General features: G+C 36.5%; 1 protein-coding gene across 2 annotated transcripts in view; it reads right to left on the bottom strand.

Annotated features, from left to right (window-relative positions):
* The window catches only part of NDFIP1 (Nedd4 family interacting protein 1), a 50638-nt gene that overhangs the window by 9257 nt on the left and 22552 nt on the right, over window positions 1–18829 (bottom strand). The window contains exons 2-7 of one of the 2 annotated variants that reach the window (XR_005019290.1): window positions 11069–11156; window positions 7235–7365; window positions 4014–4101; window positions 2913–3037; window positions 913–979; window positions 115–257 (exon numbers count right to left, since the gene is read on the bottom strand). Coding sequence is in view for 1 of the 2 variants with exons in the window: in XM_036846870.1 (XP_036702765.1) it covers window positions 913–979; window positions 2913–3037; window positions 4014–4101; window positions 7235–7365; window positions 11069–11156 (499 nt within the window). In the remaining variant the exon portion in view is untranslated. The remainder of the gene's footprint in view (window positions 1–114; window positions 258–912; window positions 980–2912; window positions 3038–4013; window positions 4102–7234; window positions 7366–11068; window positions 11157–18829) is intronic. The other variant, XM_036846870.1, reaches the window with a different exon arrangement.

Below are 18829 nucleotides of genomic sequence, written 5' to 3'. Positions count from 1 at the left end.
TAGCAGCCCTGGAACCAAGGATCCTAATCAAGGAGACAACAAAAAGGCCTGAAACAAGAGAAATGTTAGGATAGGAGAAAATGATGTCACAGAAGCAGAGTAAGGCAATTATACCATCTTTAACAGCTACAGGATGTCCCTGCTATTGCAGAAATGACAGCAGTGATGATGGTCTGTTACCGTATCATATGTATTTTCTCTACAATGAAGAAGCCAGCAGTATTCACCACACTGCTCATTTCTTTGCTTTAAGATGTCTTGGAAGAAAAGATTTTAAAATAAAAATTTAGAGTAATAAGTATAATCTTAGACCAACAACCTGAAATGGCTGGTATATTTTTTTAAAAAAATTCCTCCCTCTCATCACAAAATAATTCTTATTCTCAACAACAGCAAACTAAAGAATTCTGGAACCCCAATTCTTACTAGACATAACTTCTGGCGGTTCTTCCAGAAGTTATGTCTAGTAAGGCTATACATTTTCTGTTTTCTACTGACAGATCCAACTGAATATAGGCCACATACACTCGTGAGGAGTTCAGCTGGTTACAATATACCTATAAGCAACTTGGGGTTGAGCTTGTGAACGCTTTGCGGCAATAACTCACAAGGGGAAAAAAGATCTATGGACTATAAAGTCATCTTATCAGTGTACCCCTCTGGCCACAAAGGAAATGTGAGAAGTGTATATGGACGGGTTAGGAGAAATTTATCACCACTAAGAGACGTTCTATGAACATGTATGTTACTCTGATGGTGACGAGCCTAATCTTTGAAATATTTTAAAAATTATACTTATTATTGCTAATATATTACTGTATAGTAAGTGAGATGAGGGTTTACTAAAAGTAATTTTACTTCTAAAATTTAACATAATCTTTCCTCTCCTTTGTCTTTGTTAAGAGCACTTACCTAAAACCAGGAACACCCACCAGAGCCAGTACTGACCATCAAAATATCCAGGGAAGTAAGTGGAAAACTGAAAAATAAAGCAAAATACTTCAGAGCACCTCAGCAGATATAATTTCACATTTTAGCTTAAGAGTTTACAAAACACAAGATTTTATCTTGTATACTAATGTTATTCATTTAGCTCTTACAAAAATTTCTAAAAAGTTAGTGAAAGTATTTTACATAGTACAGATTTGCAATGATTACGATATACGCAAATATATTTTCTTTCATGGAAAAGCAATCTTGAAATATGATAGCTTTCGGCTTTACATACGCCTTGTTTTGAAAGTGCCCAACCTGCTTGTTTTTAAAAAAAAATTTTTTTTTTTGCCCACATGTTATTTTCCCTTGTAGAAATATGTCTTGATGATAACTTTCATTTTGCTTACCCAGTGCCAAACCCAACTATCTTTTCTAATGACGCCTGATTTTGTTCCTATGCCTCCAGCCATGTCTTGACCTTGGAAACTTTTATCATGTACATCATGATAATCACATTCCTTTGCCAGGGACTAGCACATAGTGTTATTCTGGCCAATGGGAACTGAGGGCTGCTGAGAAGGTTTCCTAGCTCTTAAAAAGAAAAGGAGGAGAAGAAATAGTTCCCTTTCTTCTGCTGAACACTGTTGTGTTTCTGATGTGATGCCTGAAACTGCCTTGGCCATCTTAACCCTGCGGGTGGAGCAGCTATACCAACATGTTGAGCAGACAGTCAGCTGTCCTCGATGATGTCAGTGAAACATTTAACTAACCTCCGTGTCAGGACTTATTTTCACTGGAAATAAAGTTTCCCCATTGTTTTCTAAGCCATTTTGAGCTAGGTTTTCTGTTACTCAAAAAGCCATCCTAACTAATACAAGCTGATTCATTCAATTCAGTTAAAAATTTAGTAAAAATAAAAAGGCTGGTAACTAATTTGATCTTGTTTTCTATTGGAGGCTTTAACACACTGTGGACTTCAGCACAGTTTGAGCATTAAATACAGTATTTTATTTCTTAATAACATAACAAGGTTTATAGAGAAGGAATGAAAAACCTCTTTAGGGCTTGAGTTCTTAACTTAAAGTCCATGTTTTAGGTGAGTATACATTAGCCATCTAGGAGAAAAGCCTGTAACTTTTATCAGGTTCTCAAAGGAACCTGGAATTCTAAAAATGTTAACAATTCCTTTAGAATAAATAACTTTGAAAAACTCCAATGCTCAGTCAACACCCAATAATTAGTTAATGTCAATTTATGATAAACACATTGGTTTTATATATAAAGTTAACAATGGCAGTAAACCTATCTGAAATCAGAGGACACTTTAAGAGACTAGATCTTTTACAACTTTAAATTACTTCATGCAATTCTAACTAACTGGTAACTCCTACATCACTGAAGATCTCTCTCTAATTTACCTTAGAGATAATGGCCCCTAATGGAGTAGTGCTTGTTAAACAATTAAACAGTTTTGGCTCTCCAAACATTTTGGCATAACCAATGATGCTACTGATAACCAATCCTGGAAGGGAGGAAGGATGGGAGGGAGGAAGGAGGGAGAAAAGAAGAGAGGAAAGGAGAGAAGAAAGACTAAAACTTCAGTAGCATTAATGAGAGGAATGTCTGCTTTTGATGAGATACCAGAGAGGTGACAGAGTCTTTCTTTTATTATAAAAACAACTAATTTCAGAACAAATACATGTATTATCACATTACAAACATTAAAAACAGAGAAAGCAGCCGGTGAACAAGGATAGATGCCCTTGGACCACCAATGTTCACTAGACTTGACTACAAAACTTGGGTGCATGAACCAACTGCAACTGATCTAGGTTCAATTTCATGAAACCAGAACAAAGACAAACCAAAAATCATTTTTAAATGATTCCAAAAAGCAGATGAAAAAAAAATCAAATATTCAAAATTATTCTACTTATTGCTTCTCTACAGACTATCATTACTGGTGCACAACTTACCCTGACAATCAGGATCCACTTAATTAGAGAGAGACCAAATCCTGAAATGGCCCCATACCTTCCTGCAGCTGAAGTGGTCAGGCAAAAAGACAGGAAAAACCCAATCCAGTTAAAGAGGAATGCCACTGTAAAAGCCAAGAGAAAAAAAGAGGTCAGACATGTCCTGTTACCCAAGGAGCAAGAGTGCCCTAAGGGTGCCCTCTGTACTTGCTTCTGCTTAAATGGCTTAGCCCACCCTCCAAAACCCTTATCCCACTTCCCCAAAACATCCATCCTCTGTCTTCCTCCCAGAAGCAAACAAGAAAACACAGTCTCTGAATATCAGGTGTTATATTATTACATCTACTGCTATATGCTTTCAAAAATGCCTTAATATCACCACACTGTATACTTATGACTTGTGCCCTTTACTGTATGTGTTACACCTGAGTAAATAAACATTATTCGAACATTAAATTAGTGTCCCCAAATAATCTGATTCAAGTCATTCATCTCCTGCTTCTATGAATTTTGACAGCTTATGTAACACGTCACCTCTAAAAGCACTTCATTTGCTTCACATCTTTCTAATATAGCAAATTAAAGAAATTGTTGCTCACTTCCAAGTCAGGCATATGGAAACCTAAATGCAAAATAACATCAAGGGGGAAAAATGGGGTTGACTTTGATGTATTAGAAAATAGAAGCTTGCAAAACAAAATTCATCAAAGCCATTTAATTCCTATTCCACGGTCAGGAATGAGTAGGAGGAATACTAAGGGGCCTTGAAGATTGCAAAAATGAAGCTTAGATCATGTAAAAATGAAGCATCCCCAAAAACTGCTTTAATTATATTTTGCATAGGTATTCACAGAAATAGAAGACAAAGAGAAAGGATATTAAGATAAAAGTGTACTAAGCTCTGAACATCTCAGTAAAAGGCATCAAATAAATATAATGTAATACATTAAATAAAATGTGTTAAAATAAATATAATGTATTAAATATATGTAATAAATATAATGTATTAGCTCAACTAGTTCTTTTAATTCAGTCATATCCACTCATAATCCAAAGCACTCTGGTTTGTGGGAAGTGGCTCTGCTGTGTGTATATACTTACTGAAAAAAGTTAACATGAAAATCCCATCGTTTCCTATCCTCATCTGGTCAGGATCATCAAAATCATCCCGACCCACAAAATCCTCATCCTAAATGAAAAGAAAAGGTAAATTCACAATAAATTATTTCAAGGCAAAGGAAAAACATCAAGAAAAACAGAGAAAGGGACAAAAGTGACTTCCAGTGAGAAAATATACTGCTTTGGCTCAATTCAAAACTAGGAGCATTAAGGCTTTAAGTATATGTTAAAATTTTCATTTGTCTTATAAGTAAAAGATATAATTTTTTCTCAGTGAAAGGAATTTTTCACTTTATAACCCAAGTTCTTTAACAATACACTTCAAAAATTATGAAGTTCACAAAGAACTATTCACTCTTCCTTTTATATATATATATATAAATACAAAGAAAAGAAATATATACATAAAGAAAAGAAAATTTTCTTACACATTTGGCTTAAATTCTAGAATATTAGTAATCCAGGGCCTGTTTAGCCCAGAATATTAGTAATCCTGGGCCTATCAAGAAGATACCACTGACTAGCTCAAGTGCTTTATGAGGCTGACTTGGGGTGGGGTGGGGTGGAGGGGTGGAAGAAGATAGTGTAATCGTACGTGAAGAGTCTAACAGCGCTGCCCACTGCTCCATAACCATTTGTTTATATTGGTACACAGGTCTGAAACAAACTCACTTCCAATCTTGTCGGCAGATAGGATCCTTTCCATCCCAACCTGCAAACATAGTGTTGCAAGTCTAGAAGTAAGATGATCTTGACCAACAATGACACCAACATATGCAGCTTACCTTTTCAACTAATTGTAGGTATGTGTTGAGATATTGAAAAATAAACGAATATACGCTTAAAAGTAAAAGTGGTAGACTTGTACACAGTACAGTGAGGGTTCCTCAAATGAAAAAAATAAATAAATAAAACTTTAGGGAGAACCAAAACTTGCCCTACACAGAAAAGGGACTGGGAAATTCATAACAAGCTGTCAACTGGTTCCCCTGGGGAATGGGAACTAAAGAAGAAGTGGCAGTGGCAGCTTCCATCTAATTTAACACCTTTCCTCTGTTGTTTGAAATTTATAAGAATGTGTTTGTTTTATATTTTTTAAAATACGAAATAGCTAGTATTATGAATTCATACTAGTAGGATAAATAGGCTTTGCCAAATAGAAAGTAATTCTGTTTTTTTGCATAACTACTCAGAGATGTACTACAAAAATACATGGAAGTAATGCCTAATAATATTACAAATGCCTTCCAGCTGTTCTTTCTGTCCTTGGTATCTCTACTACCAGGATTCCTCCTACAAACTGTTGCCAGGTTAATGTTTCTAAAACACCATACTTGTCTTATCATACTCATGCTTAAAAACTCTGAAAGATTCTGTGTGACCTACATGTAAGTCTAAATGCCTCAGCCTAGCATTCAGAAGATTCTACAACCTACAGTTCTGGTCACAAACTCTTTGCTCAAGCAAAACCAATTACTACAACCACAGAACCTGCCTTGCACCTGGCTGATTCACATCTGCTTTCTGAGCTTTTCCTTCTGGAATGTTCTTATCCATCAAAACTCGGGGCCCACTTCAAATCCCATCTTCCCCGTGATCACAAAGTTAAAGTCACAGTTCTTAACGCTCACTGCTCTTGTGCTGTTCCTTAGATATAGGTCTTCGTGGGCCTTTTCCCCAGCTGGATTTTAAGCTCTTGTATGGCAGGAGCATTGCTTTATACAAAGCCTTCCACCTATCCACTGCAAAATACATAGCACATTACATAAAAAAGTGTTCGATACATGTTGGCTGAATAAAAGAACCCCTTAAGAAGTTCTTAAATGTGTACACTTGTCAAATAAAAGTATTCTAAAGAGTTCTGTGGTTCATCAGAGCTAATCTCCTGGTCTATTTCATGGGACAGTTACCATAATCCAAGAGGTCTAGAGAGTACATACAAGGACTTTGGAGTCTAGAATATCTGGGTTTGACTCACCTATGCTACTTATTAGCTATATGACTTTAGGCAAATTATTTAATCTCTCTGGGCCTCAATTTTTGCATTTGTAAAATAGGGATAATATAATCTCTACCTTGCAAAGTTATTGTGAAGACTGGAAACAACATACAAAATATATGTAAGCATCAAGCACAGTACCAACCATGTTGTTTGCTTCCAATACATGGTAACTATATTAAGACTGCTTTGTCTTTAGACAGTGAGCTGCATGAGGGTTCTTAGTTTCTCCCTAGCACCTACAAGAAGTGAATGCATTTCACCAGGTAGAATCAGCCTAGACTAGGCTTATAAACTATTACTTCTGCCAAGCAGTGGTTTTAGGAGTTTCACCTCTCATAGTAAATATGATCTGCAAACAGTCTACTATCCTAAGGCCTGAACTTCTGGGGCTTGTGTCATTGCACCGCCCAGACCGAACTTCTGTTCTTGTTCTTATCTTTTACTCTAGTTTCCTACCAGGCCTAGGGTCTGGAGCCCTGATTGCCCCACATTTCTGGGGACTGGATCCTGCTCTCCTTTCTCTCAATATCTCACCCAGGGCCCCACCTGCATCAGCTTCAACCTGGATGAATATTTATGAAAACACAACCGTATCACTTACAGGTCTGACATCATGAACCAAGAGTGTCCAAAATTCTCCACTGGCTTTCATCACACCCCACCCCCACTCCCATGAATTAACATCAGGCCAAATGGGATCTGAATTCACTGTGCCTCCACAGATGGCATGATCTGGACTGCTGGTGGCATGGGGTTCATCTAGATGATTGTTAGAGCCCTTCTGAGTTTAATTCTATGAAGTTCCACTTATTTATTCTCTCCGTAGACTCCCTAGCAGCTATCTACCTAACACCAAAATATTAAGTGTGCAGAATCAAGGCAAAGTTGGTGTATTTCCTAAATCAGCTCCTGCTCCAAGATGTTTCAGCCATGCCAGGAGACTTGAGAAAGTGATGGTAGTAGCAGAGATATAGGGAAAATGAGCTGGTTTGACTAGTGATTTTTCTGCTCATTTGTATCTTTCACCTCATCGTTTTCAGGAAAAGATAAGTTTATTATCCCAAAAGAAAATGTATCTGCTTTTAAACACTAGCTGTACTTTTACTAATCAATTTAATCATAAGTAATATCACAAAGTGGATAATGCAAAGAACTTAATTCCCATAAACCAGCACCAAGTAACATGGTAAGTTGGACTTACTCTTCCAGGAACCAAAGGGATAGTAGCTTCAGCTTTGGTTCTCTCAGCTTCATCATAACTGGGCAGTGTGGTAGCCACATTGTAAGATGGGGGCTTTGGAAACCCAGACTCATCTTTGTAGTCAAAATATGCTGCAGAATAAAAAGGAAGTCACAACAATCTGAAGATTAGTTGAAATGAGGAGAAAGAGGATTTCCGCTAACTCTGGCAAACAAAAACCAGCCATTCCTCTAACAGTACATATAGAATAATTGAATCAAAAGGTGTTTAAAGATGAACATAAGACTGGGAATGATTTTTAAATATATCCACTTTTCAATTATTTAACTTCCACATTCACTTTGCCCTCCCAAGTGCTTTTGAACACTTTTTTTTGGCTGTTTATGTGGTGTGTTCACAAAAGGCATGTAATATTAATAATGGCATAAGGTAAAATTTAAGCTAAAAATAATTCACCTGTGTGTTTGGAAATCTGTACCATGGTGTCCTCCCATTTATAAACATGAAAATAAACTTGAAAAAAAGTTAAAAGTCATTTCTCACAGATTTTGGCTCTTTTGATTCTTTCACATTATTTTTGCCATGTATTGTTTTCTGTGACATGCCTAAGGTAATTACAGGTTCAGTTACAGAACCATTATTTTTTTTTTTTTTTTTTTTTAAATTTTTATTTATTTATTTATTTATTTTTAATTTATGGCTATGTTGGGTCTTCGTTTCTGTGCGAGGGCTTTCTCTAGTTGTGGCAAGTGGGAGCCACTCTTCATCGCTGTGCGCGGGCCTCTCACTATCGCGGCCTCTCTTGTTGTGGAGCACAGGCTCCAGACACGCAGGCTCAGTAATTGTGGCTCACGGGCCCAGCTGCTCCGCGGCATGTGGGATCTTCCCAGACCAGGGCTCGAACCCGTGTCCCCTGCACTAGCAGGCAGACTCTCAACCACTGCGCCACCAGGGAAGCCCCAGAACCATTATTTATTTGTGTGAAATCTTGCATTCCCTCTTTTTAATACTGCATCTTCATTCTCACTGACTTCTATTATAAAAGATTCAATATGTATTATTAGAAAAGATCTATTTACAAATGGATTAAATTTCTATACAATTTTTGAGAACACTTAAGAATTTTGAAAAAATTCCTATACTTCATCAAGATTAACATTTTTCTTTTCTTTTTTCTCTTTGGTTAATTATAATTAACTTCCAATTTTACTGTAGTATATTACTGAAATGATCAATCAATAGTATTCACCTCATTAACAGAAAAAAAGGAGAAAAATTCTACTGTCTTCACATGGGCAGAAAAAGCATTGATAACATACCTATTAATAACAAAAAAACTTAGCAAATTAGGAATACTGTAAAAGAAAACTATGATTCCTTAATCTTCTCACAAATCTTTATGAAAAATCTAGAGTGAATATCATAATTAATGGTAAATTATTAAAAGCTTTCTCCCCTAAGATTAGAGAATCAGACCAAAATGGCCCACCATTACCACTTCTAATCAAACATTATCTTAGAGGTACTACTAGTTGATACAATATGGAAAGAAAAGAAAATGTAAGACATAAGGATTGGAAAAGAAGAAATCTATCCTTAATCATGGATGACATAATTACATATGTAGAAAATCCAAGAGTATCTACAAACTATTAGAATTAATATATGAATTTAGGAAAGTCGCTGAACATACAGTTAATATAAACCATCAACTATATTTTCATATGCCAGCAACAAACAGAAAATAAAATTATACACGGACCATTTATAACAGCACCAAAATACACCAAATACCTAGGAATAAATCTAATTATCTCTATATTGAAACTCACAAAATATTATTGAGAAAAATTAAAGAAGAGCTTAATAAAAGGGAGGGATTTAACATAGACTGGAAGATGCAACATTATAAAGATGTTAATTATCTTCAAATTGATACACAGATTCAATGCCATCCCAACTAAACTTCCAGCAGAATTTTTGTTTGTTTCATCCCATTTTATGGAAATTGGCAAGCTGATTCTAAAATGTAAATGAAAATACAAAAAGTCAAGAAGTATCAAGGAAATCTTGAAGAACACAAAGGCTAAAGGACCTAATTACCAGATATCAAGATTATAAAGTTCTGGAATTAAGACAGTTAAGCACAGGCACAAAGATGAATAAATAGACCTAAGGACAGAATATTTAGTCCAGAAAACAGATACACACACACACACACACACACATACACACACATACACACACACAGTCACTTGATTTATGACAAAGGTGACATTACAGCAGTGGAAGAAGAATGGTCTTTTCAATAAATGGTGTGGGACCAAATGGATATCCATATGGAAGAGCAACCTTGACCACTACCTCACACTACACAGAAAGAACAATTCCAGACGGAATGCCTATCTATCTAAATGGGAAAAATAAAATATCAAAGGTTTTAGAAGAAAATTAGGAAAATGTGTTATTGAAACTAAAGCTGCCACCTAATCCAATTCAAGAAACTTGTTTTTCTCTATGTCAAAATAACTATTTTACATACATTACACACACATACATATATACATGCATGTATGTGTATATATTATAAAACATTGTATATATAATTTCCTTAAAAATTTCTTTTTACTTTTAAAAGTTAATTTACAAATTGAAGGGTACAATCTGAATTCGCCCATAGCCACAGTAATTCTGAATACATGAACAAAACTGATACCTACTACCTTAAGGAAAACTTTTTTTTTTTTTTTTGGCTGTGCTGCACAGCTTGCGTGATCTTAGTTCCCCGACCAGGGAATGAGCCCAGGCCACGACAATGAAAGCCCGGAATCCTAACTACTAGGCCACCAGGAAACTCCCCTTACTACCTTAAGTTGAGGGAAATCAAGAACATTTTTATTTCCCTATTTCAATGGATTTTTAAAAAATGGGATCCATCAATATAGACACCTCACATAATTTTAAGTTTCCATGAAAAGTTTAATGACAACCTTTTCCATTTTATTTAGTACATTAAAAACAAACAAAAATCCAATATTTGTTAGACTGTCCAAATTTATACACCACAAATTAAAACAGGTAAAGTGAGTACACAAAATAGTGACTTGTGCCTTTTCCCTACCAACATGTGTGCACCACTCTTATTTCTAACCATCGGCCATGTACTTGCCACTATGCCACAGTTCTGTTTCAGAAAATATGGAAGAGGTTCCATCAAAACTGGTCAATTTTCAGTAATTAAAGCAGAACTGGTTATCACAAAGATCTAATTATCAAAAGTCCTGGACTACTGCAATTTTCTTTCTTCTCCCCCATTCCTTCTAAACATGCGTGTGCAAATTATAAAGATAATCTGGCATAAGATGGGAAAATGAAAGGTTAATTAAGGATGGTTTAAACTATGAGAAACAAAATGAAAGAGTTGGGAGACTTCTAGTTTTTTTACTAAGAATTTATTAGCATAAAAGATATCTAACATACTATATTCCAGGTCATAGGTACTAGAATCAAAGAGCAAAACAACTAATGAGGAAACTACAAAAAGAACAGCAACAGAAAAAACAGGTGATCACCTGGTTCCTGAATTCTACCTCCTTTATGTTAAGAGTCTGTTGGAATGAAACTGAGTTCCATAAAAAAGCCACATTGGAATGGGGTTTTATCTGTTTTTCAGAACAGTGACTTTTCTTCACCTCAGACTACAAACTAAAAATAATGTCAAAGACTTCTTAAGGAAAGCTGAAGCAAACACAAACACCAACAAATACATAGCAGACAAAAGCCTCTGGCTAATGCATTTCAAGAGCTCAGCAGTCACCTCACCCTGTCACTTACCTGCACTCTCTGCAGAGATGCTGCTATAAGGTGGAGGAGCGTCCCCTGCAGCTTGTTCCGGCTCTCCAGGCTCTTCTTCATTCTGCAACTAAATAAAAATTTCACATTTTAATGCCATCATAAAGCCAATTAGACAGAGGACAACCTGAAAACTGGAATAGCCTTTCTGGAAAGCTATTTTGCAATGTGTTTCAAAAGCCTTAAAATGAGCAAATCCTTTACGAAGTATTCTACTCCCAGGAGTTTATCCTAAGGAAGTAATCAGACAGAGGCAAAAAAGGTGCCATAAATGCTATTGCAGCAAAAATCAGAAACAACCTAAATACCAATCATTGGGGACTTATTAAATAAACTACAGTTCATCTCACAAAGGATTACTAAGTAACCACAAAAATGAAAATGAAGAAAATTCGATGACTTGAACAGATATTCGTGCTGTACTGTTACATGAAAAAAGCTAAGTTTACCAAACCATATGAATCATATAATTTGGTTTTGAAAGACAGATATGTGATGGAAAGCAGGTCTATAAAGATAGACATCTACAGTTTACACTGGTTATCTCAGGAGATGCAATTAGAGGGGATTTTTTCCTTGTGTATATGTACGTTCTAATTTCTTGTAATGAACATTTATCACTTAATTTTTTCTGTTAGAAAAATAATCTAATAATAACAATCTGTTAAGGCAAAGACAAATCACAGTAAAACCAAAGTTACCATTATATCCAGTTTGTGCATAGAAATTATATCTTAAATAATTGAGATATTTACAAAAACATAAAATTCCACCTAATTCTACATATAACCTCTCTGTCAATACATCTTCCTCGTCCGTATCTCAGTAACTTTCTCACTAGTCAAATCTACAGCTCCAGTTACTTTAGATAACTGACATTGAAAGTGTCCTCCTGCCATTGCCAGTCTAGATAGTTTATGCAACTCATCTTCATAAACAAAGACATGTGACTTAATTTTTCCACTGTCACGACAGACTACAGCTCATTTAAAAGATGAACTGGCTAAGAGTCAGTCTATTGGTGGGCAGATGGGAATATGCTTCAGAGGTGATGGAAGTATTGCTACCTGATCTGGGTGTTGGTTTTGTGAATGTCAACTCCATTAATGTTTAGTAAATGTTATATAAATATATATGATTTATGCAGCTTTCTGTGTCTATATTTTACAAAGGAATTTTAAAGAAAAAACTAAAAATGTTAAAAAAAAAAGATGAAGTGGCTGAGAATGGAAGTCAATCTGTAAAGTACTAACAGAGTTATTTATCAGTGTAACTGACTTGGGGGTCTGGGTCCCAGCTGTGTACCATCAAGATATATAGAGCCAACTGAGCCAGTTGTAAAATACAAACCCCTCTAAACCAACTGCTGCAAAGAACTCTATCTTGAAACAGAAAAAGAGAAAGCCTGACCTGTCCTAACATGAAGTAGATATTAAAGTAATATCTCAGCCTCCAATCTCTATGCTATTCAAAATCGGAAGCCAACAAACCCTTCTGATTAATACTGCAAAGCATTCAACTTCAAATGAATTCTTCTCCCAAATTTTCATCAACATCTACCATCTGGGCACATTTTTTTGAACCCTAGTTATCTAATGTTAAATCTAAGGCATTCCCAAAATAATTACATTGTAACATAAGATGAATTTTCCTTTCAAAAGAAAGGAAAGGACAAAATAGCTACAGTAAATCCAAATGTTCCTGGGAGACCAAATCAGTAAATTATTTAAATAGAGTTCCTGGGACCATGTTCACTTGGAATACTTTTAACATCATCTGTAGCTCTCTAGACAGGGTACTCTCAGCCTACTCCTATCTAACCACTCTTGTGTGCTGCAAAAAGTACAAAAAAGCAGCAAAAAAAAAAGCTGCAAAAAGCAGCAAAAAGAGTCAGCAGCAAAAGCAGAGGCAAATACAGACTTACTTTCAAGAATGTTGCCTTAACTTACTGTAGCCAGTCATGTTCTTTATTTAAACCCAGCTTGATATTTTTTTTTCCAGCTTGATATTTTTGATTTGATAATTCTTTTATTTCCTGAGCTTGGTCAAATAATCATGTTACCTCTGCATAATTTAGGTTTTAGAAAGAAAGCATGAGAATTCTAAGAAATAAAGCATAAAGGAGTTTTAATGCCTGTATCTACAAGATAGGTTGCCTGTCTCCTAGCAACCTGGAAATGTGAAATTTGATCATTCCACACCAGGGTAACAGATAACAGAGCAAAGAAATTCCATTTGGCTCAGAAACCCCCATTTTCTCTTTGATGAGGAAAAAAGAAACATTTCCAGATGAAAATTTTTACTCCATTAAAATTCACCACTTCAGAATCATATGAAAAAACATAACCAAGAAAAAACACCCACTATGATTATGGAGGCTCCACATACTGGGATGATCCCAGGACCTCACTGTACAGGGTTCCCAACTCTGGTGTTTTCTATAATGCTGGTGATAAATTTAGGCTCCACCAAGAAAGGTGTTTAAAATGAAACACTACGATGTGGGAAGGAAAGAGGCAATCACCTTCAAGAAGTATTTAGTGACCACCGTCTGTCTGAATAATAACTTGTTATACAACAGAAGCCCTAACTATACATCTTTTTACACTTTGGGGGCCTCTATTGCCATTAATTTGCCTCTGCCAGCCAAATAAGCCAGGCACTCACTAACAGGGGCGGGGGGAGGGGAAAGGTGGGAGGACTAGAACTAGAGTGGGCCTTACCTATAAGGCTATGAAATTGGTTACTTGGTTCCAAAATGTATTTTTTAAAATATTTCTTTATTTTTTAAATTTACTTAGGCTGCACCAGGTCTCAGTTGTGGCATGCAGGATCTTTTAGTTGCAGCATGCATGCGGGACCTAGTTCCCTGACCAGGGATCAAACCCGGGCCCCCTGCATTGGGACCGTGGAGTCCTACCCAATGGACCACCAGGGAAGTCCCCCAAAATGTATTTTTAAGGTTCTCCTTTTCTGTCCTTAGGAACCTTTCCTGTGTGGCCCTCCCTGCCACATCCCTGGGGTTCAGGGATCCTCAGGCTCTCCCAAGGCTAAGAGAATAAGTGTCACTGTCAATGTGGGGCTGGCGTTGGAAAGATGCCCAGTCTCTTCTAGCAACTGGGTCAGTGGGAGCCTGAGTGCAACCTACCTTTTACAGATTCCTGGTTGTAGGGGATACTGAGAGACATGTCTGAAAAGTGGTGGGACTTTCTGCTCTCTCCCTACTGTGGGGGGTGGGGGGGGGTGGTCCTTTGATTGCGTAATTGTGACAGATAATAAATACCTTTGCGGCTCTGGATTCTTCTCGTCACATAATTTTTTTTAACAATTCTCATCAATTTTACTTATCTCCAAATAAGATTTAAACTGTGGTTTTTCCAAACAGAATTATACAATTACCTATACATGCCATATAAAATACTGAGTTTAAGACAAAACTATGTCTCCACTGCTGACAAAGGAATAATTCAATCATGTGAAAATTCAGATGGTCTTTCTCTTTGCCACTCCCCGGACAGTGCCATTACTCCCACTTTCCTGATTACCTGCGTTCCTGCTTATACTCTGAGCAGACTCTGTTATGGCTCCCCAGAAGAACCCTAAAACTCTTCTGCATTCCCATTTTACATATATGTCACAATCTCCTATGGTACTTCTTAGCCTTGATCGCCCTCAGGTTGAAAAAAAAAAAAATTACCTACAAATAGGTGCTAAAATGCTTTGTCCTCTAGATTTAGCCTGTGAAATACAGCACATCTAAAATAAAGGATGTTTCTTCTTCCTCTGTATCCTATCCATACTGTTGCTATTAGAAATAAGTATATGGTGTTTTAGTTGGACAACAGAATCTCCCGTATAGAAATCATACATAGCTCTAGTTCTAATAGAAGCAAACTTGAATTAACAAGTTTAAAGACACGTAAACCCTACAGGTTTAAATTCTTATTTGAGCTCCCACCCCAGTAAGAAGGCTTCCTCACTGCCCTCCCATAAGTAGTTCTAAAGATGTTCTTCAATTTAGAAATAAGCTGTTTTTAAGCAATAGAAGAGCAAGGGCTAGGATTAAGCCTAAGTAAGGGTCAACATTTACAACTGTACAGGATGGCAGTACCTAAAGGCACTTACGTAAAAGTCATTCTTGGATTCTCTCTATTTACTAAAAATGGGAGAACAACAAAAAAACCTACTAAACAACAAAGAGAAAAACCAAAAACTCATAAATCCACGAGGAGAAGTATCAAAATATGCCTCATAATTCACACAAACACAACAAATATGTGGAAAATAATGCTGAACTTATCCAATAAGTCCATAAAGTTACAAGTATTTTCACCACTCATTTTTTTCTTGGGTGAGTCCTATTTAAACGGCAAGAAAATTCTGGTTAAGTTTTAAATCCCTTCTTTAAGTTAGTAACAGTCTCAGAAAAGCCTAAACTTTAGCTTTAAATGCTATTTACCACTTCTAATTTTAGAGTTAATTTCTAAAACTTTTACTTAAAATGCAATTTTTTAAACCTCTCATTACCAACCCACTATTTCTGTGTACTCCTTAAATCCCACCAAATGAGACAGTATAACTACCAGAAAGTAAACAAGCACATTTCTTTAGGTAAACAACTGAGTATGCTATTTTACTGTGTTGTTCAGAAACAGCCGAAGTTTGTGAGGACTATAAATTTTCTATTGTATATAGACTATAGTTTTTTTGTAATTGAAGTATAATTGACATTCAATATCATATTACTTTCAGATATACATTATAGTAATTCGATATTCATATACACTTCAAAATGATCATCACCATATCTAGTTACCATCCGTCACCATACAAAGTTGTTACAGCACTACTTACTGTTTTCCCTATGCTATACATTACAACCCCATGACTTATTTATTATATTTTAAAACTGGAACTCTGTACCCCTTAATCCCCTTCACCTATTTCACCTGCCCCCCAACCCACCTTCCCTCTGGCAACCACCAGTTTGTAGATTTTTAATTGTATATAGTATACTGACTATAAAATATTCTACCACCACCAAATTCTTTACATTCAAGAATAGTTCTCCCGGGACTTCCCCGGTGGCGCAGCGCTTAAGAATCCACCTCCCAATGCAGGGGGCCTGGGTTCGATCCCTGGTCAGGGAACTAGATCCCACATGCATGCCGCAACTAAGAGTTCGCATGTCACAACTCAGGAGCACGTGTGCTGCAACTAAAGGAGCTGGTGAGCTGCAACTAAGGAGCCCGCCTACCTCAACTAAGACCCGGCACAACCAGAAATAAATTAAAAAAAAAAAAAAGAATAGTTCTCTGCTAAATTACAATTAATTAGGGGATGACATTTATATAAGGTAATTTTGACAAAGAGAAATTCAACAATAAAAAGACAATCTAATTTTAATAGACATTTCTCCAAAGAAGATATACAAATGGCCAGTATACATGAGACGCTCAACATCATTAGTCATCAAGAAATGCGAATCAAAACCACAAGCTACCTCGTCACACGGATGAATATGGCCATAAAAAAAGGAAAAAAGGAAAAAAATCAAGTGTTGAATATATGGAGCAATTAGAACCCTCATATACTGCTGGTAGGAATGTCAAGTAGTACAGCCACCACGGAAAACAGTTTGGCTGTTTCTCAAAAAAAAGTTAAACACAGAGTTATAAAAGGATCCAGCAATTCCACTCCTAGACATATACTCAAGAGAACTGAAAACATATTTTCACAGAAAAACTTATATATGAATGTTCATAGCAGCATTATTTATAATAGTCAAATGCTTCATCAAATGATGAATGGATAAACAAAATATGATATATCCATACAAAAGGATGGATAGGAATAAATTAACCTAACCAAAAAAAAAAAAAACGGCAGTAAAGTACTGATACGTGCTAAAACCTGTGTCAACCTGGAAAACACTACTATGCTAAGCAAAGGAGCCAGTCACAAAACGCCACATATTGTATGATTCCATTTATATAATGTCTCCAGAAAAGGCAAATCCAAGAGAGACAGAAAGTAGACTGGTGGTTGCCAGGTGCTGGGGAAGGGAAGAAAGGGGAGTGACGGACTGCTAATAGGACCATGTTTCTTTTGGGAGTGATTCAAATGTTCTGGAATTAGACAGTGGCAATGGTTGCAAAACCGTGTGAACACAGTAAGAATCACTGAATTGTACACTTTAAAAAGATGAATTTTATGGTATGTGGATTACATCTCAAAAAAAGAGTATTTTCTAAAACTGCAAATCTATATAATGCACATTTCATTTAAAATGACACTGAAAATTGACTATTCCAAATCAATATTTCCTTGCTAAATCAATGTCTATGTCCTTTAATGGGAGGGGATAGGTCCTGATCCCACCAATATCTCCAGAGCTTAACACGGAACACATATATATGAATGGATAAAAATAAAAACGAAAAATAACACATTGATTTGTAACCTCATCATGATTTTTAAAAAATTCCTGGGCTTCCCTGGTGGCGCAGTGGTTGAGAGTCTGCCTGCCAATGCAGGGGACACGGGTTCGAGCCCTGGTCTGGGAAGATCCCACATGCTGCAGAGCAGCTGGGCCCGTGAGCCACAGATACTGAGCCTGCACATCTGGAGCCTGTGCTCCGCAACAAGAGAGGCCGCGACAGTGAGAGGCCCGCGCACCACGATGAAGAGTGGCCCCCGCTTGCCGCAACTAGAGAAAGCCCTCACACAGAAACGAGGACCCAACACAGCCATAAATAAATAAATAAAATTAATTAAAAAAAAAAATGGAGGTATACAAATCCTTTAAAAAAAAATTCCTTAATATTCTCTTCCTGAAAAGAAAAATATTAGGATCAAGAAATTAAAAGATACTTTGACTAACAATCTGTTTTAAGAGCTGAGAATAAACATCATGATTTTTTTCTACTTTGTTTACCTAAAGATAACTTTAAAAACAAACAACCACCGGATTTAGACTATCCCCAACAGCAGCTCTCATGGCAGAGGGAAAAGATAAATGCAAATCCTCTTAACAGCAAAATGAAAACACAATTAAAAATCAAAATTCACCAAAGCAAAGTAATTAAAATAATGCTTTAAAAAGACAATGGCAATAAGAGATGAAAAGTATACTACAGTAAATTTCCTCAGAAAGGCCAGCAGTTCGTAAAGCTTTCTATTTAAAGATGGTGGTGGTTATCACCGTTAACATACATAAATACAACTGATGAATATAATCTGGTTTGGAAGGAGAGAAAATATTCTAACTCAGTATTTATGTTAGTCCTTAGAAATGAGAGCAAATGCTACAAACTATGATCACCAATTTGATGGCTTTTCTTCTTTTTTTCACCTGAGGTCCAAACAACAAGTGAAGGCATACCATCCAGAGGGAAAAGAGGAAGGCAAAATAGTAGCCACTCATCACCAACTCCAACTTTCTTAGGAAGCCAAGGCACTAGGAGAAATAACTCCTCATCAATGAAGGCACTAAACTAGCCAACTATGGCTATGATAGTGGCATTGTGAGATTTTTGGGCGGCACCAGAAACTGCCATCAACCTGCCAACCCCTGGGATCCAAATCTTACATCCAAGTATTTTCACCACTGATGGCTTCACCAAGGCATGTCAAGTAAATGGTGCCCAGTGTTTTCTGTCACCTAGCTTCAGCAAAATCTACAGCCAAGAGCCTTCCAGGTTAATGATAAGTGCCCCTCCACCCCTTGCCAAGCTTCATGAT

The sequence above is a fragment of the Balaenoptera musculus genome, chromosome 3 (assembly GCF_009873245.2).
Source record: "Balaenoptera musculus isolate JJ_BM4_2016_0621 chromosome 3, mBalMus1.pri.v3, whole genome shotgun sequence".
Lineage (NCBI taxonomy): Eukaryota > Metazoa > Chordata > Mammalia > Artiodactyla > Balaenopteridae > Balaenoptera > Balaenoptera musculus.
The sequence above is the reverse complement of the archived record's forward strand: the minus strand, read 5'-3'. Positions and strand labels throughout refer to the sequence as shown.